We start from the raw sequence: 27,491 nt of genomic DNA on the forward strand, positions 1-27,491 counted from the left end.
TAAAAGAGTGGATCTTGGACAGTTCTGTACCTCTTTCAAGGCTTTGTTCAAGATGTATCGAGGGTAACCTTTGTTAATGAATGCTAAATACATGTCTTTACTTTGTTGAGTAAATATTTCCTCTGTTGAGCAATTCCTCCTCAATTGGAGGAATTGGCCTTTGGGTATATTGTTCTTCCTTGGTTTAAAGTGACTGCTATTATAATGAAGGTAATTTTGACAGTCTACTTCCATTATATAAGTAGCTGATTGTAATTTGCCCGCAGATACATATACATTAATATCTAAGAAATTGATTGTTTCAAATTAAAATTATGAGTGAACTTCATCCCAAAGGTGTTCTTATTCAAATGCGTGACAAATTCAATAAGTGCATTGACAGTCCCATCCCAAATAATAAAAATGTCATCAATGTATCTCCCATATAGAACCAAGTTCGCCCCAAAGCCACTCGTCCATACATGGCATTCTTCAAAGAGGCCTAATGCCAAAAACAGGGGAGCCCTTTCACCGGGTCTCCCAGCCAAAGCATCAACCCTGACCGCTAGTCAAGACAGGCCAGGGATCCTTGGAGACCCCCCAATAAAGGGATACCCCACTCCAGGGCACCCCAGGCCCAGGCTGATAGCCCAGGGCTATCCCCGGCACCCCAGGCTAGTAGGTGCCGGGTTGATTGTGAATAGTGTAGTGCATTTGTTGATAGTAAAACTATTGTCTTTTGCTGTGGAACTGCAGGACCCAACAAGCCTCCCCCACATGCTGGTACTTGGAGAACCAGAAGTACCAGCATGCAGCGTATGATGGACCCTCTGTCACCTGTAGTTTCACAGCAAAAGAACTATAAAAATAAACACAAGACACACACCATTAAAAGTAAAATTGTATTAAAACATACATGCACACACACATGCACACACTATCTCACATACTCACCTAGCATCCCTGAAGCCAATCACGTCCACTTGTCCAAGTAGATAATCCATAGGGTACCTGTAATAAAAAAAACATACTCATCTCCTCCTATGCGTGGATCATGTCCTCTTTGTTCCATGTAGCATACCCAGGGTTGGCAAAAAAAACCCCACAAATACCCGGACCCATGAACATTAGTACAGTCCTCTAACAACAGTACTACCCGAATGACGGCTTCCGCCTCTCAACCAATGAGTGGTTCTCACCAGTTACTTCAATGGGGAGAACCACAAAAGTGACTTAAGGTTACTTCCGTGCCCATCTCAAAAATTCCGACAGCTCCATTTTTGAAATTTAAAGATGGCCACCGCCAGCCAATAACAGCTCATGATGTCATCGCCCCACCCACTCGGTTGGCCTATATAAGCCAGCATGAGGCAACTGCATGGCAGTCTGTCAGCAGGGATGCAGTAGTGAGGAGCTGCCGAAGAAAGAAGATGCCTTAGAAGTCCTGGATGGGTGGCACCCTCCAGGTGAAGATGCCATGGAAGTCCTGGGGGAGGCAGCAGCCATGAAAAAGAGCTTAGAGGCTGCTGACCCCAAGGTGAATGTGTAGGAAAATAAAATATTATAACAATTTGTGTCCTTGTTTTATTTTTATATTTATTTTACAGGGGTACTATAGGTACCAGTGGGCCCTTAATCACCCGCTTGCTGGTACTTGTGCTTCTCCATGTACCAGCAGGCCTGTTGGGACCTGTTTTCCTACTGCAAAAGACAATATTTTATCTTTCATATACACCACAGTACACTATCAACCTGGTACCTGCCGGCCAGGGGTGCCGGGGATAGCTCTAGGTCTGGGGTGCCCTGGAGAGGGGGATACCTTTATATGGGGTTTCCAACTCCCCAGGGATCCACAGCCTGGGCTTACTAGTGGTCATGGATGATGCTTCAGCTGGGGAACCCGGTGAATTTGCTCCCCTCACTGTAGCATTATCCCCCCCATGCTAGAAATAGTGCGGTGCTGGTATTGGTAATACAGGGGGACCCTACACATTTTTTCCCTCTATTTTCAGAACCAGGACCAGCTCAGAGACCAGTGCTGGTGGTGCTTAATACAGGGGACCCCCACGTCATTTGTCCTTTGTATTTTGGCAACCAGGACTGGTTCTGAAAAGCCCGGTTCTGGTTGTGCCTCATACGGGGGACCCCTACATTGTTTGTCTCCTGTATATAGCACAACCATTAGTGGGTCTCCAGAACCCTGGGCTGGTTGTTCCTTTTTTGGAGTGGGGGTCATGCATTGTTTTTTTTTTTAAATATATTTTTATTCATTTTTGTAACACAGATGCATGGACAGATATCACTGATATGTCCATGCATCTGTGTCTTATTAATCGTTTTTTTCAGATGCAAGCCACATGGTTTGGACTGATCCGTGCGTGCTTCTCTGAATCATTTATTTAACACAGATGGCTGCATCATGGATTTCACTGATCCTTGTATGCAGTCAGCTATGTTCAGATCTTGCACTATAGTCCCTAAGTCAAAATGTGCTTTTTAAGCGCCATATCGTGTCCTGGAGTGCCGTGGTCATAAGCACATCGTTCCATGTGTAGGGTTCTTAAGAAGCAGTTCAGGACTTAGACTATCAGTGCCAGTGAGCCTTTCTGTCCCCCGCTGCTGAGCCTGTGCACTGCCACAGTGCTTCCACTGTCCCACATGCCTGCAGCCTGCCCCCTCAGCTATCTCTCCCTCTGAACCCCTGAAACACCTCCTGTGTGCTGTCCCCTCAACCACCAGCGCTAGTGTACCATTTTGTTGCCCTTCTCCCCTGCAGATGGCCCGGTTTGCTGCTCCCATCCCTGATGGTTTATATATTATAAAAAAGCAATGAATTGCATAGACAAAAAACTTTATGGTTTCACATGTCCCATTAAGGCTTCTTAGACATGATCTGAAATTTCACAAAACTTACTGAATTTTTCCCACTGAAACTTAAATAAGCAATGAAATTTTGATCATTAAGGCTGATACCTTAATGGACGTGTTCCTTGCGCAATACAGATATGGTATGCCATCACACCCTGTAGTTAACTGCAGATTCAGCACTCTCACAGAGTGAGATTTCTTTCACTCACAAAATGGTGGAGCTGCTAATTTACAGAACTGTGTGCTCATTGGAATACACACATGCAGTCTAGCAGTTATGTGGCACACAGGGGCGCCGAGAGGGGGGAGGGAGCGGGTACAGATTACCCAGGCCCCGGCTTCCTGAGGGGCCCGGGTCCTGCACCGCCCCCCCCCCTCACAGCAGCCCAGCACACAGCGTGTGCTGAGCTGCAGTGGAGACTGCTTGATACTGCTGAGCAGCAGCCACAGCAGTCTCCTATGCCTGTGGGGGGAGCGATCACACTGATCACGCCCCCTCTGGCATTGAGCAAGGCTGAGGGGGCTCAGAGCGCCCCCCTTCCCAGTGCGCAGCGGCGCTGCAAAACTGTTTTTGTTTTTTTTGCCGGGAAGGGGGCATGGCCACGCATCCCACGATTAGGCCACACCCCCTATTACCCAGGCTTGCCACGGCTCTCAGCGGGCCTGGTTGCACACACATCCCACTCAGTACCCACAATCTTCCTATTCATTCTTCTTAGTTCCCAACTATCGACAGTGACTAGATGTAATTAACACCCCTATAAGTGTACACAGGGTGATATAATTACCTGTGGAGAATAACCCCCTAAAAGGGCATATATACTGTATCTATGAAGGTAGATTTATTTGTAATATCTTTCATTTCTCTGGCAATTAAAATAATATAAATAGCATAACCTGCACAGTGAATGGTACTTGCAGATACAAATCCAAATAAAATTGGTGACTAAAACAAATATAAAGGATGAGCGCTTGTAAGGCAAATGTGTGTATAAGTTTGCCTACCTCTGGTATAGACTTACATGTAAGGGGATTCATTGGTTTATTTTTACTGAAGTATTCCTTAAGCTTTAATTTATGGTTAAGTAAATTAAATCTTAAGGAATACTTCAGTGAACATAAACCAGTGGATCCCCCTACATGTAAGTCTGTACCAGAGAATTAAAGTTATTACAAAAGAAATCTACCTTTGACCACCTATTTAATAATGCCTCCATCAAAATCTTTATGAGGAGGTTAGATCAAGTATCTAATTAAATGGTTAATAAAGCTATAAAGCCATAACAACTCTCCCTAATTTAACAGCAGATGAAAGAAGAGCATTAAACAATTTGAAGTGGAATGAACAGCTGATCAGGGGGATTCAATAGTTCTACAGTACCTTCTGGATTACAATAAGGAGATTGTGATACAATTGAATGAATCAGGGGTATACAGTACATTTCAGAGTGATCCTACACCTTTGTTCTTGAAAGAATTGAAAGAGGTGCTGAGTCTGGCTTAGGACGCACATGTCAACAGCGAAGACATCTACGAGGTGTTATTGCCAGAATTTCCCATTACACCGGTACTGTATACCTGGTCTAAGGTTCACAAGAGGATTAATCCTGCCCCGGGTAGACCAATAATACAGTATCTGCACACAATTCTTTGTTACAGCCATCAGCAATGTTTTTAGATTCTGTACTGCAACCAATGACTCATAACCATCCTCACTTTTTCCTGGACACTACTACGCTACTCAACAGTCTTCAACCATTGGGTGAATTACCAATGGATGTGTGGCTTGTGAAAAACCTCTATACTGTGATCCCCATACTGAGGGATTAGCATCTGTTAGGAAGCTGTTGTTGAAGGAGTGTTTATTTTATGGATCACATGTTGATAACTTATTGCATTTGCTTGAATTAATTCTCACTAAAAATGTATTTATATTTGATGGGGAGTTTTTTCTTCAAAATAGGGCATGGGCTATGGGATCTTCAGTGGCACCCACTTTCAAAACATATATATGTTTGATATTGAACACGATTTTTTTTTGTGAATAGGGATATATCATCTAGGATTCTCTTTTATAAGAGATTCATCGAGGATTTATTACTAATTTGGTGTGGCCCTTGTGAAGATTTGCAATCTATTCTCAATGATCATAATCTGTGAGATTGCCCTGTGACGTTCACTTATAAAATGCATCAGCATGAAATTACATTTTTAGATGTAAAGATTAGTTTACTGGATTCTAGCATCAATACCTAGGTTTACCGTAAAAACACAGACCGTAACACCTTCCTTCATGCCAATAGCTGTCATCCTAAAGGCCTCAAGTATGGCATTCTTTACTCCCAGATGATATGGTTTAGGAGATTTAACAGTGACACACAGAATGCAGAGAAACAAATTGATAATCTCAGAGATAGGTTTGTGGCCCATGGCTATGACCGGAAACTGCTGTTACCTTTCAAATATAAGGTCTTAGCAATTGATCAGAAAGATCTGTTAAGTAAAAAACAGAGGGTGGAGATCACGAAAAGTTTACATGGGTGACACAATATCATATGCTATCTCCTCAAATTAAGAACATTTCTAAAAAATTGTGGAAATTAATACTGTACAGGCTGATTCAGAGTTGCAATTGTCTGGTTATGCATTAAGACCATGCTACTCTAGGGCTAGAAATTTGAGAGACATACTGGTCAAGAAGGACATTACTGGTAGGGGTAAACTCCGTGTAAGAGTTTTTTGGATAAAAAAACTTGGTTGTTTTAAATGCTCCTGTGTCACGTGTAGACACTTGCTCATAGGTGACACTTTCTTTCACCCGCATTGGGGGAAGAAATTACAATCAGACATCATCTCACTTGCGATACTATGTTTGTGATGTATCAGATTGTGTGTCCCTGTGTCCAACCCTATATTGGTAAGATCTCAAGAAAAAGAGGAGCATATGGGAGCACATAGATCTTCGATATGTGCTGCTATCCATAGTGGATCCAGTGATCAACCAGTGGCTCGCCACTTTGTTGAAGCTGGACATAATCTTGCAAGCCTCCTGTACCGCATGATAGATCATGTCCTCCCTCTTAGACGAGGGGGTGACAGAAATAAGCTCTTAAGAGTGAGATGTTTTGGATCCATTATTTGGGTGTGATAGCACTCAAAGGGTTAAATGAAGTGTTACCACTCACCTGTTTACAGTAATGTTTTTCCTATTTATATTCCTTGGTTGTGAGTATCCATTAGGATGTATTGGAGCTACACTGTTTGCCTTATATTGTGGCTATGATTTTAATATAAAATATGTTTAGATCACACTAATGTATCGGTATGGATAGGCTTATATTACAGCTGGTAAGGTGGGTTTTAATGCCTTGTACTATACTTTTTTTTTTTTTTAAATCCTGCATTTGCCCCCTTTCTGCATACTATTTTGGAAGAGCAGGAGGTCTCTACTGCACAAGATCTACTTCTCTGCTGTATTGCATATAATGTCAATAATTGATACAATAGGCCTCATTGTGAGTTGAAGTCTAAAAGTTGACACTTCTCACAATTATCAGCAGACTGCGCATGTGCGACAAGAGATGATCGCAGACTGCGCAGCACATATACTGCAACAAGCATACACACCTACACAGAAGATACAAGAATGTGCATTTCTGGGTAGCAAATGGGTGGCTAACATACCTTCACACAGAACAGATCCTTCTCATGGCAGTGTAGTGGGTTTGTAGCCAGGATTCTGTGTACATTTGAGTCGTGCATACAAACAGGGCCGAATTATAGGCGGGGAGGAAGGGGCAGTTGTTCAGGCATCCCCACACATTGGGGGCTCTCACATTACCGCATACATTCAGGGCCACTCTAGACCCTCTCTGGCTAGCTCCCGGCAGCAGACAGAAGCAGTGACAGGCAGCACAGTCACTGATGGACTGTGGCTGATGATGGAAGCCCCGTCCTCTTACTGACAGACTGCCATGATTCATGGGTGTATGGGTAGGGAGCTGGGCCTAATGCCGTGAATTGCCTGAACCCATCAGAAGCCTGCATGATTCTGCAAGTCTGAAACAGGTTATCGTGTGTGTGCTCTGTCCCTTCCTCCCTCCATCTCTCTCTCTCTCTCTCCCTCTATCTCTCTCTCTCTCCCTTTCTCTCTTCCCTCCCATCCTTTCTTTCTCCCTCCTCTTTTCTCTCTTTCCTCTCTCTCCCTCTTCCTTTCTCTCTCCCCTCTCTGTCTCTATCTCTCTCCTTCATAACTTTTCTCTATCTACCTTTTTCTCTCCACTCTCTACAGTGTGATAAACTCATATTTGCACTCAGTTGGCAGACTGGCAGGAATACAGGATTGAATACAGGTATCAGACTTCAAAGGGACACAGGTTTTAACTTGGATAGCAGACCGCAAGGAGCACATGGATAGTAGAGTATTGCAAACTCAGGACTGCAATTGGATAGCAAAGTGGTGAAAAGTCAGGATTACATTCAGGTAGAATGGTGTTATAAACTCAGGTCTGCACATGGATAGCAGAATGCAATGATCAAATAGATAGTACAGTTACAAACTAAGGATTGCACTTGGGTAGTCAAGTAACATGTAATTACGGATTGTTCTTGAATAGTGACAGGAACTCTCAGAATTAAACTTGAAGAGGTGGAGAACTATTATTTGAACTCAGATAGTAGTGTTTCGTGGGATTAAATATTGCATTTGGGTTGCAGCAGAAGCTTAGGTGTGTTTTCTAATAGCAGACATGAAAGAACTAAGAACTGCACATGGATAGCCATATTTAGGTAAACCAGGGAGCAAACAAGATGCAGTTTTAGGAGCACAATGATACTGCAGTGTTAAGATTGCACTTGGGTAGCAAGGGTCATGGAACTCAGAAGTGCACTTCGTGTTGCAGATTGGCTGAAACTTAGGTTTGTTCTTGGGTAGCAGAGATTAAAGTAACTGGCACATTTCAGGTAATTAAGAGAGCACAAAGGTGTCTGAGTACCATGGGATTCAGGATTGCACTAAAAAAGTGGATGGAATTCAGGATTGCACTTAGGTAGAAGAGTGACAGGGACTAATTTGCAATTGGGTAGTAGAGTGGCAGTAGTTTAGTATTGCACTTAGAAAGCAGATTGGTAGGAACTCAAGATTATACATGGAGAGCTGAGTCTCAGGTACTTATGTTTGCAGAGTGGCAGGACAGGGCATTGATAGCGGATATACAAGCATTAGTTAGACATAGCACTTAGATAGCAGAGCAGAGTGTCAAGAACACTTGAATGGCAACTTGAAATTGCATACTGGTATTAAGATTTTAGGAACACAGATGTATACCATATTTGTATATTTTATTTGTTTTCCGTCTAAAAAATGTAAAAGGGAAATTAGAATACAAGTTGATCCAACATGGAAGAGTATAAATTTATGTAAGAATTTTACATTTTTACATTATATAGATTTCAACCCTCAGAAAACATATACGGAAGAAGTTAACTTTTTAAAGACAGATAAGTGAATAAATGTCCCAGAGCAGTTTGTTGGGCAATTTAATGACATAATATTTAATTATCCCCTAGAGGTCTTTCATTAACATACTGTATAAGGAGAGTATAAAATTGCTATAAATATATAATCTGATTCTAACATGAAACAAGGACTGGGACAGACATGTTCTACGGTATGTCATCTATTACACAGTGATTTTATACCACAACAGAACTGTTATATTTTAATTTCACAGATAGACTTGATAATATGAGGAATATTACTTAAGGCATTTGCAGCTGTCAGTATCAGCATAGTGCTGTGTACTATGTACAGTAAGGGTTATATACTAATTGCTATATATACAGATATGCATCACATTCCATTATGTGCAAACAATCCCTATTACCCCATCTCACCATGCTTCATTCTCTAGTATATAATCTAACATTCTCCCAGGCACATGTTATTCCTTCTCTGTGTCATCTAACATCAACTGATACAATTGAAAGCGTATTTATTAGTGTGAGATTATGAGTGTGATCCTCAAAATTTATTAAGGTAAATACATCTCCACTGTCAGTGAGACACTTCACAGTATTAGATACTTAAAATTGTGAAGATGTCTCACTGACAGTGGAGATGTATTTACCTTAATAAATGGGAGGATCACACTGATAATCTCACACTAATAAATACGCCATTGTGCTTGAACGATTATGAAATAATAATAGGAACTATTTGACACAGGAGCTATTTTCTTGTATTTATTTTAATATACACTATTTTCTTGTCATCACTACACACTATGGGGTAAATTTACTAAGGTGAGAGTTTTTAGAAATTGAGATATTGCCCACAGCAACCAATCAGAGTCTACTTAAAATTTAACTAGCACCTTCTAGAAGATTATAGCTAGAATCTGATTGGTTGCTATGGGCAACATCTCCGCTTATAAAAACTCTCACTTTAGTAAATATAACCCTATATGTCTTTAATATTTCACTGCCTATATGATATCAAGAAGAAATATTTTTAATGCATATCAATAAATAATTTATTCTTTTAAACATTTATTCGTCTCTGTTCACCTCCTGTCATCTTCCCTGATTCACTGCTGCATAGGAAGACGCAGCATCGGATGAACTGCATAAACAATGGACATCTGAGTCACCCTCAGGTTACTTAGGATGTCCAGTGAAATCACATAACCAGGGCCAGTGAAGCTGAGTCTGGGGATGCAACCACTGGATTCCCCACACCCAAAAAAAAAAAGGTAGACATGCCTCCGTTTTCTGTTGCTGACCCCAAATACCAGCAGCATGTCAATCACTATGCAGCATTTGGGGCACTACAAGCAACATCGCGGCCCCAGATCTGCGCATGCAAAGCTTTTAAAACATTGGAGTTTTGCATAAACATTGCGTCTATGTCCATCTCTGTGTTAGGTCCATAGAACACTGTGCTGCAGGGAAGCCCTGAGATACATTAAGCTTCACAGACTCCTTTATAAGTGTGGACAAACTACTAGCATTTATCTACACACAGCATGATGCCCAATATATCTGCAGAAATATTGGGCATCGGCTGTGCAGCAACTTTCACAGACATATCCCTGGTACACACTGGCCGATGGACACCCGATATATTGGCCAATCAATTGATCGGCCAATATATCTGCCAGTGTGTACCCAGCATTACCGTATAAGACATAAAAAAGCACAAAGATTTAACGTAGGGAATTGTAGTGATATATGCTATGTTATTTATGTCACATTGATGGTGAAACATGTTCAGTTTAAGGTGCACACAGAGGGCTCAAGGATACTCCTTGTGAATGGAAAAAATTAGATTTATTTTCTTGCTGTAAAAGGTTTCTTTACTGTACCCATGAAACTGTGATCGGCATTCCTACAAGACGGTTTGGCTATTAAATATCTGAGAAAGATTCGGACACTTTCTAAATAAAATTAATATACAGTTCTATGAGGTTTAATATCCGAATATAGCATACTGATCTATATGTAATTTTGTTAATAAAGGATGATAAAATGCATCAACGTCGTCTGCCAAGGCCGATGCCCAATGTCATAGTAGAGGGCATATAAAATCCCAAATGACAAAATTCAGGAAAATGAAATTAAAAAATACATTTAAATCAACTGAGGAGAAATGTAAACTTGCCAATATGCCATTTACGACACGGAGTGGCAAGGAACGGCTAAGGTCTTTCCCTATGTTCATGACTAGTGGTTCAGCTTCACATGACGATGGAAGCCCTCCTCCCGCTAGAAAAATGAAATGAGTTAAGCTGGCAAAAGCACAAAAAGAACTGTGCTTTCTAATTCTAAGAAGATATCACAAATCCCCAAGGAGAGTCCAAGTGTGACGGCGGATACAATACCTGACCTTCCCAACTGACCTTCCCAACACTGGACGGGAAGAGGTGGCTCTTTCCACCATTTGCACGCCCTCTGCAAGTGCTGAAAGTAGCACCCACAGTCCACTTGCTGATATGCAAATTGAAGATGTCACTGTTTAAGTACAACAGGATGAGGATACTGGTGTAGCTGGCGCTGAGGAGGAAGTTTGCAAGGAGGATTCTGATGGTGATGTGGTTTGTTTAAATCAGGCAATGGGGGAGACAGTTGTTGTCCGTGGGATCACGGTCATGCCTGGCAGAAGACCAAACATTCCACCTCTTTGGTCTGGCAATATTTTTATCCAAATCCAGACAAAACTGTCTTGCCATATGTACCATATGTAAAGGTGAAATAAGTAGGGGTAGGGATGTTAACCACCTAGGAACAAACTCCCTTATACGTCACCTGCAGCGCGTTCATAAAAAGTTACTGTCAAGTTCAGAAACTTTGGCTAAGACCATAAGCAGTCCAGGGACACCTAAATCCCTTTGTCCTGTTGTATCCAAGTGCCTGCAAACCACACCGTCAACTCCCTCCTCATCAATTTCCTCCAAAGTCAGGATCGGAAGTAGTCCTGCAGGCCATGTCACTGGCATGACTGACTCTCCTATCCGGGATTCCTCCGGAGGATCCTGCATTGCTACACCTCCTGCTGCCACTGCTGCTGTTGCTGCTGGGAGTCGTTCATCATCCCAGAGAGGAAGTAGGAACACCACTACTTTTACTAAACAATTGACCCTCCAACAGTCCTTAGCGAGGAGGATGAAGTACGACAGCAGTCATCCTGAAGCAAAACGTATAACTGAGGCCTTGACTGCAATGTTGGTGTTAGACGTGCATCCGGCATCCGCCATTAGTGCAGTGGGATTTAGACAATTGATGGAGGTAGTGTGTCCCTGGTTCCAAATCCCGTCTAGATTCCACTTCACAAGGCAGGCGATACTGAGACTGTACAGAAACGTCAGAAAGTGTCCTCAGTGTCCTGTAAAATGCGGTTGTACCCAATGTCCACTTAACCACAGACATGTAGACAAGTGGAACAGGGCAGACTAAGGACTATATGACTGTGACAGCCCACTGGGTAGATGTATCACCTTATGCAGCAACAACAGCAGCATCACCAGTAGCTGCATCTCAGAAATGCCAGCTCGTTCCAAGGCAGGCTATGCTGTGTATCACCGGTTTCAGTAAGAGGCATACCGCCGACAACCTCGTAGAGAAACTGAGGGAAATCATTGCCCAGTGGCTTACCCCACTTAGACTCTCCTGGGGATTTGTGATATCTGACAACGCCACCAATATTGTGCAGGCATTACATCTGGGCAAATTCCAGCACGTCCCATGTTTTGCTGACACAATAAATTTGGTGGTGCAGAATTTTCTGAAAAGCGACAGGGGCGTGCAGGAGACGCATTGGGTGGTCCAAAAAATTTCTGGCCACTTTCGCCATTCAGCGACTGCGTGCCGAAGACTGGAGCGCCAGCAAACACTCTTGAACCTGCCCCGCCATCACCTGAAGCAAGAGGTTGTGATGCGGTGGAACTCAACCCTCTATATGCTTCAGAGGTTGGAGGAGCAGCAAAAGGCCATTCAAGCCTATACATCCACCTATGACATAGGCAAAGGAGGGGGTATGCACCTGACTCAAGCACAGTGGAGAATGATTTCCGTGTTGTGCAAGGTTCTCCAGCCCTTCGAACTTGCCACACGTGAAGTCAGTTCAGACACTGCCAGCTTGAGTCAGGTCATTCCCCTCATCAGGCTTTTGTAGAAGCAGCTGGAGAAAATGAAGAAGAAGCTAAGACAGAGCGATTCTGCTCAGCATGTGGGACTTGTGGATGAAGTCCTTCCAGGATTCCAGGGTGGTAAATCTGTTGAAATCAGACCACTACATTTTGGCCACCGTGCTCGATCCTAGGTTTAAAGCCTATGTGGTGTCTCTCTTTCCGACCGACACAAGCCTGCAGAGGTGCAAAGACCTGTTGGTGAAAATACTGTCAGCGGAAGCGGAACGTGACACGTCAACAGCTCCTTCATTATTTTCTCCCACAACTGGGGCTGCCAGGAAAAAACTTAGGTATCCTAAGCAACCCGCTGGCAGTGGTGCAGGGCAGGACCAAGTTTGGACATCTGGTCCGAACTGAAGGACCTGGCAACAATTTCTGACATGTCTACTGTCACTGCATATGATACTGTCACCATTGACAGAATGGTGGAGGATTACATCGGTGACAGCATCCAAGTAGGCATGTCAGACAGTCCGTACCTGTACTGGCAGGAAAAAGAGGCAATTTGGAGGCCCCTGTACAAACTGGCTCTATTTTACCTGAGTTGCCCCACCTCCAGTGTGTACTCCGAAAGAGTGTTTAGTGCAGCTGGGAAACTTGTCAGCGAAAGGCATAGGAGGTTGCTTCCACAAAATGTGGAGAAGATGATGTTCATTAAAATGAATTATCAACTCTTCCAGGGAGACCAGCCTCCAGAACGTACAGAGGGACCTGTGGTGGTGGATTCCAGCGGGGACGAATTAATACTCTGTGAGGATGAGGATGTAAACAACACTGAAGAGGGTGAGGAATCGGTGGATGAGGAGGATGAGGATGACATCTTGCCTTCGTAGAACCAGTTTGTGCAGGGATAGATTAATTGCCAGCTTGTTTTGTGGGGGCCCAAACAAACCAATCATTCCAGCCACAGTCGTGTGGCAGACCCTGGCGCTGAAATGATTGGTTTGTTAAAGTGTGCATGTCCTCTTTATACAACATAATCCCAAAGACAATTCCATCTTGCACCTCTTTTTTTTTCTTTGCAATATGTACTGTTTGGGGCCTAGTTTTTCAAACTGCCATCCTGTCTGCCACTGCAATGTCACTCCTAGATGGGCCACGTGTTTGTGCCGCCCACTCGTGTCGCTTAGCATAGTCATCCAGCTACCTCGGTGCAACCTTTTGGACATAAAAACACTATTGTGAGGTGTGAGGTGTTCAGAATAGACTGGAAATGAGTGGAAATTAAGGTTATTGAGGTTAATAATAGCATAGGAGCAGAAAAAGATTATTTTATTTTGGTTGGAGCACACTTTGGGGGTTACACCACCCTTTAACAGACAGACGCACGCTTGTCACTGCTGCTTTGAGGATGCAGGTGTGTCTATAGCCCACACAATTCACAAAGACAGAAAAAAAAAGAATTTTAAATTTTCTTTGGAGTGCACTTTGGGGGTTACAGCACCCTTTAACGGACAAGCCAGCCGGCCCTTTACTTATGACACAGGCGCACGCTTAGCGCTGCTCCTTTGTTGATGCACGTGCAGTCACAGTGCACACAATTCACAAACACAGAAAATAATTCCGCCACCATTCTGTCAGTAGTGACAGTATCATATGCAGTGACAGTAGACATCAAAGAAAGAGAGAAAAAAAGGACTCTTGGTGGGGGCACACAATAGGTGTAGCGATATGGCTGATATCAGTCTTATAAAAATGTACTTTTATTAAGCAGAATATTAAAAAGATTAGCAACTAACAATCATTGAACAAACAAACAAACAATACATTATACATAAATCAAGGGAGATGCTATCTCCACTGTGGATTGTAGAGAGCCAGGCGAGATGATACTACGTTGATATGAATATTTATATGTGCCTTTGGCCACAATATAATATTTTACCAATTGATTCACAGTTTAGGCATACTATATCAAGAAAAAGACCTCACCTTTGATACTAATATCTATAATAGGATAAATTTCCATTCATTTGCAGGAGAAATAGTTATATATATATATATATATATATATATATATATATATATTATATATTTATATATAATGATAACAAAAGTCAGGCGGCACTCAGAGTCTCAGTGAATCCAATACCCTCACCAGAGTGATTTAATGGTCAATGGTCGACGTTTCGAGGTGATCCACCCCTTCCTCAGGACAACATAATCTCTCCTGCAAAAAATGAATGGAAATTTATCCTATTATAGATATTAGTATCAAAGGTGAGGTTTTTTTCTTGATATAGTATGCCTAAACTGTGAATCAATTGGTAAAATATTATATTGTGGCCAAAGGCACATATAAATATTCATATCAACGTAGTATCATCTCGCCTGGCTCTCTACAATCCACAGTGGAGATAGCATCTCCCTTGATTTATGTATAATGTATTGTTTGTTTGTTTGTTTGTTCAATGATTGCTAGTTGCTAATCTTTTTAATATTATGCTTAATAAAACTTAATTTTTATAAAACTGATATCAGCCATATCTCTACACCTATTGTGTGCCCCCACCAAGAGTCCTTTATTTCTCTCTTTCTTTGTGGTCTATATGCTATAAGCTGACTCTGGGGAGCACCACAAACTTTCCTATTGATAGGTCTGTTAGATTGTGGTCTTATGATCCATGATAGGAACATTATTACACATGTTTGTGTGTATATATATTTAGTTTGTTATAGGTATTTTTAAGAGATACATCACTCACTATATAACAGCAGAGTCTTTTCAGTGCGGTTTCATTATTTTTTCTTTGTGTGACATTAGACATGTCAGAAATTGTTGGCACGTCCTTCAGTCCGGACCAGATGTCCAATCCGGCCCTTGACTTATGACACAGGCGCATGCTTGGCACTGCTGCTGTGTTGATGCACGTGCGGCTACTGCGCATACATTTCTCACACAAATAGAAAAAAAAGAATTGTTTATTTTTTGTTTAGTGCACTTTGGGGGTTACACCACCCTTTAATAGACTTATGGGACACAGGCGCATGCTTGGCGCTGCTCCTTTGGTGATGCACGTGCAGCCACAATTCACAAACACAGAAAATATTTTTTTTATTTTGTGTGGAGTGCACTACTGGGGTTACACCACCCTTTAATAGACGAGCCAGCCGGCCGGCCGGCTCGTCTGTTAAAGGGTGATTCATACATTGTGATTCAAAATGTATTTGACTTTGATTTGGTAACATTTGCATGTATAATCTTAAGTATAACGATGGATCTATTTTTGTATTTTTGTATTGTGTGTATTGTTACATGTTGTGTGGTATATGTTTAGATGTAAACCTTCACTTACCGTTGATGCTCACTATGAGCATCCGATGTATAATGACAGTTTGTTATTGTTTACATTTTGCGCGGCATCACTTCCGGCACATAGGGCTCTTTTTTTCTTCCCCAGCCGTGGGGATTGGTAGCTTAGTTCCGCTTGCTGGATGAACTTCCGGCGCGGTGCGATGCTCCGTTCTGTGTGTGCCGGTGAGTAATTGGGAGCCTCATAGTGACCGGCGGTGATGGCTTACAGGTGCTCACACAGGTGAGGTCAGTATTGCTCATTAAGGGGGTATTTCAGTCAGGTTTTTGCAATGGTATTTGTGACAGTCTCTTGACAAAGGTGCTGACGCATCGAAACAGCTGTTGAGACCTGGACTATGTCTGTTATATGGCTCTCTCCACAACAAGCAGACTGCAGATAAGTATAGCTTTGGTACATATGTATTGTTTTGCAAGCTCATGACTGTTTACTTGATCAAACAGTAAAAGTGACTTTCTTTTGGATTTTCTAATGGAGTGCCGATTTCTTTACGTTTGGGGTAACCTGGTCACAGGTTTGCTCTAAGTGGATTGTTGATCTATAATTATTTTCTCATCGTGCACCCAAAATTTACACCAGTGAGTGTGTGCAGCTCCCTTGCTATATATCTACATATATAAATAATATATATATATATATACACACACACATATATAAATAAATATAAGTTATATATATATATATATATATATACTGGTATGTGTGGGTCTACGGCTTATGGCTGAAAAATGAAGCTGAAATTCAACATTTTAAAAATATTACAATAACATGGGGTAAGTAGTAATAATTAATGCTTAGAAACAGAGAAAATGTGCACTCTTAGTAGTTAAATTGTATTGTTTATATGCGAGACTCATGTTGCAACAGAATGGACATAGAAACTTACACTTATGGTTGACACACAAATAAAAAACTGAATGTTACCCAAACTATTCTTAAAATAAAGTTTGGTATGTGACTCGCGTTACATACGAATGTGACTCACATTACATTTCTGTACCCAGTTAAAGGGCTCTGATACTAACTACTTAAATCTGTAGAATTCACGTGAATAAATCAATTTAGGCCTGCTTATCTTCCTAATTAACTGTGAAAATAAGATAATATTCATCTGGCGATGATGGTCATTTCCAGTTGCAGCCAGCTTGCTCCATTGTGCTCACTACGTATTCTCCATCTCTGATGTCCTTGATAACACCTGGGTAACTCTTTCCATCATTATCAACATAGAACCAGTCACCAATGTTAACTACATCATTTGAAGTCACTGTGATAGACACACAATATACTACAACCTTTTAGAATCATTGATATGCTAAAATGTTAGCAGTTATGTGAAATGTAACTTTCATGTATTATGTCCTATATTTCATGGAATGACCCTTTTGATTATTGTCTTGCAGATTGGTGACAGAGGCCCTCATTCAGAGCCGTTCGCTAGCGGCAGTACGCTCGTTCCGAGCGATGTTCGCACATCTGCGCATGCGTACGGTTTTTAGTACGCATGCGCGAACCAGTCAGTGCGGCCGAAAATCGTTTGTACGCTATATAGCGAGTGCCTGCTATTTTGAGTGACAGAATGAGGCGTATGTGGGTGGTAACAGGGGAAGGTGCTAGAAAACGGGGGAGTGGAATTCGAAAGCTGGCGTGCTTAATGGTCAAAGCGGGCGTTTTAAGGGAGTGCATAATTAATACAGCAGCGTCATTGACCACGTCACTTGGTTTTTTTTAACTCAGAACTGCTCGCAAAATAGCGGTTGAAAAAACCAACCACAAGAATAGCGAGCAGTTCATACGCTGTACGATGTACTCGATTAATCTAATAAATAGCGGACATGACGTATGGTGCGAGCGGCCAGGGGGCGTTTTTATCAAATAAACGAGCGTATGTTTTGCTCGCTCGTTCAGACTTAGAGGTGTGAACAGACTGCAATGTGCGAACGGATCATTTGCATAGCCACCCCTTGTTTTTGAACGAACGTCCGCAAATAGCGAACGGCTCTGAATGAGGGCCAGAATCTCATGGAAAACAACACTTCTATTACAGAATTCCACATTTTGCCATTTTCCATGAAAGCCGGTGATGAACCCCTAATTTTTTATGTTTTTTTCTTAATATTCCTACTTGGAGTCCTGGTGAATTTAGCTATAATTACAGTAATATGTTTGGATTCACATTTACACACCCCCATGTATCTGTTTCTCTGTAACTTGTCCTTTGTAGATATGCGTTATACAACAGTAACTGTCCCCAAACTGCTGGACATGTTGCAATCTGGGAATAACACAGTAACTTTCACACAATGTTTAACTCAGATATACTTTTTCTTTATAGCTGCTAGCTCCGAGGTTATACTTTTATTTGTGATGGGGTACGACCGATACATTGCGATCTGTCATCCATTACACTACCACCAGATACTGAGCAGGAAGATCTGTATTCTGCTTGTGACGATGATCTGGCTATGTGCATGTTTAAACTCATTACTATTTTTGTTTTCAATCCTTAAAATGTCCTTCTGCCATTCTGTCACCATTCATCAGTTCTTCTGTGATGCTAAAGCTCTGATTGTTATCCCCTGTTCTGGCTCATACATGTTTTTTATGTTCATGTATGTTGAAATAGTGTTACTTGGCTTTTGTCCTTTCCTCATCAATGTGATGTCATACAAAAAAATTATCACTGTTATATTACATATAAAATCAAGGGATGGAAGAAGAAAAGCCTTCTCCACCTGCTCATCCCACCTCACTGTCATGTTCATCTACTATACTAACTGTATATCTGTATACCTGATGCCATCATCAGAGCAATACAATGCTCTAGAGCAGGTCATGACCGTGCTGTATACTACAGTGATCCCTATCGTAAATCCTCTTGTATACAGTCTACGCAATCATGAAATCAGGAGAGCTCTTCAGCGATTAGTGGCATAGATGGTAACTCCTCATTTGTTCATAAATAGCCTCTTTCCTGTATCCATGTTCTGGTAAATGTCCTTGTTGATGGCTGGTCCATACAGAAATTAGTGGCCATTGGATGGGAAAGAATGCTATCTGAGCTGCAGAAATAATACAGTCCCTTACGGTCCTATCATGGTCTTGCATGGACATAAGCCTGGTTTCAGAGGCTCACAGGTATTTGTAAATCTACAAAAGTGTATTACTGTAATGAAAGCATTGACCTCCTGAAGATACACCTTAATACTAATCCTCATTGATGGAGACTATTATGTACCAGCTGAATGTATAATTTTAAAACATCAAGTTGAAGAAGACATCACCCACCTGCCCAGCTCTCTGCTTGAAGCAAAACATTTAGTCTTAGTTGGGTGCCCATAATTTTAATATAAACATTCCCACCAAGTTATGTACAATTTCCTGCATATATCTACAGTCAAATGTTTCTAATTCATGTCACCTCCACAATAAATATTGTGAACTATAAGCCTTTCAATAAAGCAGTTCAGTAACAAATCAATTGTCCTGGATATTCTCTTGTTATTCATGCTGATGGTATACAGATATACATCTACCCTGATCACTGTAATGTTCTCGACCCTAAATACTCACACCAATAGGTACAGTACCTAGGAGGCCAGAACTAATGAAAGGTGGACAGACCACCACAGGTTCTAGAGTCTTATATATGGCTCTAGTACAGCTACACAAATAATGATGGAATCATTTTACTATGACGTGTGTATAGATTACAACACTGTAAAACAAAAAGTCACTTCCTAACACTACTAATTTGACCCTAATTGAACTACTGTAAAACTTACAAAAGAAAGTATATCTGGAGAACCCAGCAAGGTTCTTTGTTTCAAGTACTGTTTATAAAAAGAAGAGATATAGAGGGGTATTCAATATGAAACGTTAACTTCACAGTCGAAGTTAACGTTTCATATCGGAGTTTTTTTCTGCGTTAAGTCTGGTGCGCGCTCTCGCTTATCCCCGTATTCAATATAAAATTAACGAAAAAGGGAAACTCCGAAGTTGGATTTGCGTAAAGTTAAGAATTTTTCCTTAAAATAATTGTAAGACCCCCCTAAAGTTGTAAAAACATGGGGAACACTATGGGTACCCTGTTTTAACCTTTAATTGAAAGTCGGGGATTTAAATAGCCGCAGCAGGTGTTTTTTTCCCGACATTGAAGAAGTGATGCAGAAGAGCACTTAGGTTATTTTTTTCGTTTTTTAAGTGGTCCCATCAAATTTGGGGTACATGAAAATGGGTACTAGCATATTTTGATGTCCCTAAAGTAAGTTTTTAAAAATTCTGCATTTGTGCACCTGCCGCTATAATTCTATTCTTCAAAACATCTGCCGCATACATGCAGAATAGCCCTGAACCTATTTCCCTATTGTTTAACAATTTTTCCCCATTTTTTTTTTTGCACCCCAATTTTTAAGTTAATTTTTTGGGGTGTCCCTATTTTTTTTTTACTTTTTTTGACACAGTTCTTTTTTAAATGTCATTCTCAGGGGTGCAGGCTATTTTTTTTAAGCCTGCACCCCTAAACCCCAATTCTGCACTTTTTTTCGACACCTATTCAATGGTGAAAACTTATCACTGTTTTTTATTAAAGACTTGTCAAAACTGCGATAAATCTTTGAAATTGAATAGGGTGTAAAAGCAAAAACCTGCGATAATGATGTCATAATTGCAATATTAACACAAAAACGATGTTATCGCACCCATATTGAATACCCCTGATAGAGCCAAATGAGTTCATTTGAAAAAAACGAATTTATTAGTAGCATGGATGTTCTAATTGCAGGATAAACCATGCATGGAGGTTGTAATGCTCCCCCACACCAATGTTGTCTCTTGTTACAGCTCAGCCGATTTAGTGTGAGAGTAAGAGCAAAAATAACCACTTGGCTTGTTTCTAACACAGAACCGAGATAAATGGCTCTAAGACCCATTATAGTTAGGTGGATCCAGTGAACGGTGTATCCGAATACAATTTAATATTTAATACTATGTCAGATAAAAAAAAGTATTCTTCTGGTGTAGTTGCCCTTTCAATTCCAGATAGAAATACATTTGTTTATATGTACAATACTAGTAAATGGACCTGGCATCTGCCGAGTCACCTCAGATGGCTCCACTGCTGCCTTCTCATATCCTTCCGACGATGTACAATGTTGTAAAGATCAGTAACATGGATGCAGATCAGACAGCCTGACCAGCCGCCACCACTGCAGCTCTCATCCTGCAAAAGAGATGGCAGTAACTAATATAAGCACGCCCATGAAATGACGAATAAACAGACAAGCCTCCACTTGCCTAGCCACATCCCCGTTACCTCTCCCAAATGCCATGTACCTGTCACTCACTTTGCGACCCCCTGTGCAGGCGTATTCGCAAAACAATCGCTGCACGTGCGCAGTGTAGCTTATACTTATGTGCAATGGCAAACAATCGCTCAATCTGCGTAAAAGTCAACACTGCGTACATCTCTGAATCAGTTAATGGCTCTACCCTCTTGTGCTTCTCTTTACTCTACCTTCATCTACTTCTTACTCTCTACCAGGGCACCTAACACTTGGTTGCTTTGCATTATTGCTTATCTGGGTGTTATGGTCGCGAATGTAGCAATGTATATTATCCATGTCCTGTATTGTACTGTACTGTACTGTAAGTCACTGTAAATCAACTTATTCGTTTATATACTTTGTAAGGCGCTGTAGAACACTTGTGGCACCATATAAATAAACAATAATAATATTAATAATAATTTATGAAAACAATATTAAATCTGTATAAATCCTGCAAAATGCTAAAGTTTAGTCACTTTCCATTTTGCAAAGTCCAAAACTGCATGAGATTTGTTTGTGTTTGAAACTTTCCTATTTACTTTTTTTGGCTCTCAAGACACATGTGATTGTAACCTCAGGATATGTACAGTATGAAAATATTGTCCATCTATGATAGGGGCCAGACAGGGGAGGTTCAAGAGAAGGGGTCTTTGTGCAGGCTCAATGTGGGCCTATCCCTCTCTTGTACAATATACTAATTAATACACCTGGTATCGTTTGAGTCACCTCGGCCACCACAACTCCATTACATTCCACCCCCTCCCATTCACATGGCTTTCTGGGGGCCAAGTTTGATGGTAGTATCAGCGGCCACAGACAGCCACTTTACTGCCGAAGCTTTTGAAGGACAAGGAGGAGATCTGTTCTGCCCATTTGCAGAATGGATGTCCTCTAAAAAAGTCTGTGCACGGAGCAGCAGACTTGGTCACATGGGATGTGAATGCACCAGTAAAAGCCCAGATGGCTGCGAACCATCTCATGCAACTCTGTCAGGTAAGTGGCTTCAAAGCATCCATAATAAACCACATCATGCAAGGACTAGGAGAAGAGAGAAGTGACCAGTTCAGTAGGATAAGGTCATTTTTGACTTTAGTTCAGGCTGTTTTAGTCGAGGAAAATGAGCGGAAACCTAACTGAGGATCGATGAGAAAGTGGGAAAAGATAAAGTGGGTCAGAAATTTCAAGACAAGTCTTTAAAAAATGTTGAAAGCAAAGGAGAGCAAAGATATGGGACCATCATTAGAAAGAGATGAAGGGTCAAGAGAGGGTTTCTTCAAATTGAGGGGGTTAAGTGCATGTTTGCACAATTAGATTTTGCAGAGTCCATAACTGTATGAGATTAGTTTGTGTTTGATACTTTCCTTTTTACTTTTTCTGGCTCTCAAGACACATGTGATTGTGACCTCAGGATATGTACAGTATGAAAATATTGTCCATCTATGATAGGGGCCAGACAGGTGCTGTTCAAGAGAGGGTTCTTGTTGGTGCATGTCTCCAGTGGACTCTGGCAGGGCCGTAACTAGGGTTGGTGCGACATGTGCCATGGCACAGGGCACTAGAGGACAGTAGGTTTGTCAATTTTCTGTTTATAATAATTCTCACTTGTAGCTTCCTCTTCTTTGATCCCCGGCATCTCCTGGCTGCCTCTATATTCTCCCTGGCCAAGTCCCCCTCCATCTTACCACCTCCCAAGCACTTTCAGTCACATTATCCTTTATTTAACAAACACATTTTAAAATACTGTCATACCCGGGACTCAAACCCGCCACTAATATCTGCTGCATATACATTACAGTCTTTCTATACCTTTATCTGGTGATCTACACTGTACACAGCTGTTCTGATGGAAAAATCCTGCTGCAGCTTCACCAGCGCTCTCCTACATCTAGAGCTAGAGAGTTATACTGCATAATTATTCTGTATCATCACTGCAGCCATTGGATTCACACTGTATTTTCTAACAACACCTGGATAACAGTGGTACAAAGGGATCGGTACCCCTTCATCATCGTAAGGGACAAATAAGATTTGCATTGCTCCTTCCCAATGAGGCCACGTGCCTTTTTCAGACATGCCTTATGCCCCTTTTGAAAAATGGGGGTCAGGGGGGGGCGCCAATGCTCTTTCTGGCCCAGGGCATCAAAAAGTCTTGTTATGGCTCTGGACTCTGGTTTTGTGCCAGAGTCTACTGCGCATGTGCCAATCTCTGGGAAAATGGTACCTGCACCATGTTATTGATTATATCTGGGGCACCAATGGGGTGTGTGGTGTGCAGTGAGGAGCCCCTGGACCCAGAGGCCTGTGTAAACCACACACTTTGCACTCATTATAGATACGTTCATGGGGCCAGACAAGAAAGGGCATAGAAGAGGATGGGATAGTTGTATAGGAGTTTATAAGGTACACTATATAATCTAAACTATGGTCAAATTCAAAAATTAACAATAGAATGGAAGAACTCAGTGGCTTTCAGCATGGGACTGAATACCCTCCAACATGACCACTTCCACCAGATATAAAATGATATGCTCCTGCATTTCTGTAAAAACACTCTTGTCATCAAGTCATCAGTTCTAGCCAGGTGACTCCAATCATAAATTAAGTGGGAAGTTCAGAACAGAGCAGTTAGTTCCTGTTGGAAGGAGTCATGTTCGAAGGTCTGGCACTGTCTTTCCAAACAAGTGTTTTTGCCAAATTTTTGCCCTGCTGCCCCGGTCAATTGTACATATTGTTACTGAGATATGAAAAATCTGGAAATATCAGACAATGCTAAAATGAGGTCCATAAAAATATGGTTTGCCTACGTTGGTGTGGAAGAACTTGACTTGTTTGCACAGAGCCCGATCCTCAACCCTTCATGATGCGAATCCTGGCAGCCATGTTTCAAAATCTGGGGGGAAAACCTTTCCAGAAGAGTGAAAGCTATTATAAGGATGGAACAACTCCATATTAATGTCCATGGTTTTTGCCTGAGATGTTCAACAAAAGCATATGGGTGTGATGTTTGGGTGGCCACAATTAGGTCATATCAGGAGGTGAAGAAATGCGTGAGATAACTGGTGAGAATGCACGCTGACCAAGCTGCTTGAATGAGCCCAGATTTAGCTTGGAATACAAAAATTACTATTGAAGATTGCTGAGGAGACAGTCTGTTAAGAGTTTCTATTTGGACAATTTCTGGGCCTGATTAAAGCAGATGTTTGCGCAGATGAGCAAAAAGTTCTGAATGACCCTACAGCCTTGCATTACACTAAGTGTACTCTCTTGTGTTCAGAACCTCTGGCAGCAGGAAGTGCGAGGCAAAACCATGGGCATTCCTGGGTGGTGGCTGGGAATATTATGGAAGGGACATGGGCGTGTCAGTGACAGTGGCGGCATTCTCAGATGCAGAGCCGCAGCCACAGAGGCCATATTTAGTCGGCGTTCAGAAAGAGACACGGCGACTTCCATGGGCAGGTTCAAGTGTTGATGGTGAAGGCGATGGTTTTGCTGCATCCACGGGAATTAAAACTGGTCTTCTCAAAGCTTGTACATTCCAGTTCGCGATAGTACACAAGGGGTAGTCTTAAAATAGCATTTGCATATTATTGCTTCTGTGACCCTGTAAAAACTCACAGTCGCGACTGCAATATCCTGCATCTCTGAATTAGGCCCTCTTCACAGGAAAGCCTGCCTGTTAACATGCATAAGGAGCTGCTGTTACTGCCTGTGACACAGTGATTATAGAAATATTTATATATATATATAATATGACATTCGGGGCTATTGAACATGTTACCCCGGGTACCTGGGGAGGTGATCTAGCTAAAAAATTATCCCAGTGAGAAATGTACTGGATTTACGAACTTAACACACTATCTCCTGATGGTCTGAATGAAAGTTATGAGATTGCTCCAATTCTATAAAGAAATAGTCAGAGTATCTATCCATATGAGATATGCTATCAACATACCTACGGCCATACCACACTGAAAGTGCCCAATCCTGTTCCATCTTGGAAGCTATATGGTGTTGGGCCTGGTCAGTACTGGGATGGAAGACCACCCAAGAATACCAGGAGCAGTAGATATATCGAACAATGATCTCAGGAAAAAGACCTGATATTCTTTTAGGAGCATTCTTTTGAAAAAGATCAAATAAAGATGTGTGCTATATTCTAGAAGGATGAATGTATCCGTTCCGTTTTCCTTCTTTTTTTCACACTATCTATATTATCATGTTTGTGTTTTGTACATACATGCATATTCTCTATGTTTTTTATGCACTTATATCCCTATATCCTAAAGATAACAGCAAAATGCTGAGAAACTATACTACCAATAGATATAGAGGTTTCTAGAATTGATTAATTAGAAAATGTTTTTAATATCAGTTGCTAATGGCATCTTTTTGTGAACTCTAACAATAATATATTGCAATACAGGGATAATTTTATCCTTTTTTTTCCATTTTATTCATCTATAAGCAAAGACATTCATGTGTTACTCTCTATATAGATGTATGTGTAAAAGGTGTTTCTTTATATATACATTTTTTCCAAATGACTAATCATTGTCTATTTTATCTGTTTTTTGTCTATTTATTTACTCTATTATGGACCCAAAAAAAACACCATGTGGGACTAAGTGAAGTATATATAATAATTATGGACAGAACCAATGCTATGGACACATATAGCCGAATTATTGTATCTTCTATTAAAGCTGGATATTTCCATGATAAATCGTCCTTGACAACCCCCGTTGTAGTTATACACTGCTAACCAGGAAGCCACTGTGCGGAGCTTGTGGTTCACGTGCAGCCCACTACACACTAGACTTCCGGTTTGATGAAGTCGATGATGGCGCCACTTCCGGTAATGCAGTCCACATGCACTCCATATTGGGGGATGCTTCTGGATTGCTGATGGACGATGTTAGCTGAGACCTAAAAAGGTCTGCACTCTGAGTACTCAGCCATGTTTGCTGGAACATTGTATTGAATGAGATACAAACGGAACCTCCGGATGATCACTTACGGTTACAGTTGTTTTGGCGCAGAATTTTCCAATTAAGTTATCAATTAAGTATGATACACACTAACATAAATACTGGCCTAAGCTAGAACCTTATCCTACAACTCCTGCTCCCTTTGAAGAAGTCCAGAACAGACGAAATGCGTCGGGTCCGCCACCTACCAATATATGGACTAAAAAGCAAATTATCCTACTGAGGGACTGCACTATCTAGCACTTTATGTGCTTTTTTATTCAAGCTAAGTCTTACATAATATTTATTTTTTAAGCCAGTTTTTATCATATAACATATCATATAATGTATTCCTCACCCTTTTATTATTAATTTTATTGTATCCCCAATTTTTATATATCCCCTTTTTTTCCCTGCTATTATCCTAATAAATGTAGTTTACCTTTTCAATTTAACCATATTGAGTTTTTTATTTTGGCTCACCTACAGAGGTAAATAGCTTAATTCGCCTGCTTATTACTGGACTGTAGTACCCACAACATTTTTTATTCTTCCTTTGTATTTTATGTTTATTTTTATTTTTTTTTAGTTGGTCATAATTTTTTGCACATTGGAACATTTCACACTGAAATCAGTATATCCACTAAAATTATTTCTAAAGAAAGCATCTGGTACGCATATAAAGGGATTACCTGTTGTATGTCTACCCTAATTTACTTAATTTATTACACTATCAGGCGCTTTCTCCTCTCCCTCAGTTTCCATATATATATATATATCTATATATGTATATATATAGATATATATATATATATAGATATATATATATATATACATATATACAGTCAGGTGCATAAATGTTGGGACATTGACAGAATTTTCATATTTTGGCCTCTATTCACCACCACAATGGCTTTGAAATGAAACAAACAAGATGTGCTTTGACTGCAGACTTTCAGATTTAATTGGAGGGTAATTACATCCAAATCAGGTGAATGGTGTAGGAATTACAACGGTTTCTATATGTGCCTCCCACATTTTAAGGGGCCAAAAGTAATGGGACAAACTAAACAATCCTAAATCTAACTGTCACTTTTTAATACTTTGTTGCAAATCCTTTGCAGGCAATTACAGCCTGAAGTCTGGAATGCATAGACATCACCAGACGCTGGGTTTCAGCCCTGGCTCTGCCAGGCCTCTACTGCAAATGTCTTCAGTTCCTGCTTGTTCTTGGGGCATTTTCCCTTCAGTTTTGTCTTCATCAAGTGAAATGCATGCTCAATCGGATTCAGGTCAGGGGATTGACTTGGCCATTGCATAACATTCCACTTTTTAGCCTTAGAAAACTCT

The 27,491-nt window shown here is 41.1% G+C and overlaps 2 protein-coding genes across 2 annotated transcripts in view; both read left to right on the forward strand.

Moving 5' to 3' along the window:
* Positions 1 to 15,973: 15,973 nt before the first annotated feature.
* Positions 15,974 to 27,491, forward strand: part of LOC148535011 (olfactory receptor 1496-like) — a 36,617-nt gene continuing 25,099 nt past the window's right edge. The window contains exon 1 of the mRNA XM_088464520.1: positions 15,974 to 16,074. The gene's annotated coding sequence lies outside the window, so the exon portion shown is untranslated. The remainder of the gene's footprint in view (positions 16,075 to 27,491) is intronic.
* On the forward strand, positions 16,068 to 26,552 carry LOC148535012 (olfactory receptor 7A5-like). Its single transcript, XM_088464519.1, has one exon. The coding sequence runs from the start codon at positions 17,870 to 17,872 to the stop codon at positions 18,782 to 18,784; it is 915 nt and encodes a 304-aa protein (XP_088320645.1). The 5' UTR covers positions 16,068 to 17,869; the 3' UTR covers positions 18,785 to 26,552.

Source organism: Taudactylus pleione, unplaced genomic scaffold (assembly GCF_031769625.1).
Source record: "Taudactylus pleione unplaced genomic scaffold, aTauple2 ptg000061l, whole genome shotgun sequence".
NCBI lineage: Eukaryota > Metazoa > Chordata > Amphibia > Anura > Myobatrachidae > Taudactylus > Taudactylus pleione.

Excerpts from the sequence above, each read along its gene's own strand:
- LOC148535012 (XM_088464519.1), top strand. The coding sequence starts at position 17,870 with ATGGAAAACAACACTTCTATTACAGAATTCCACATTTTGCCATTTTCC.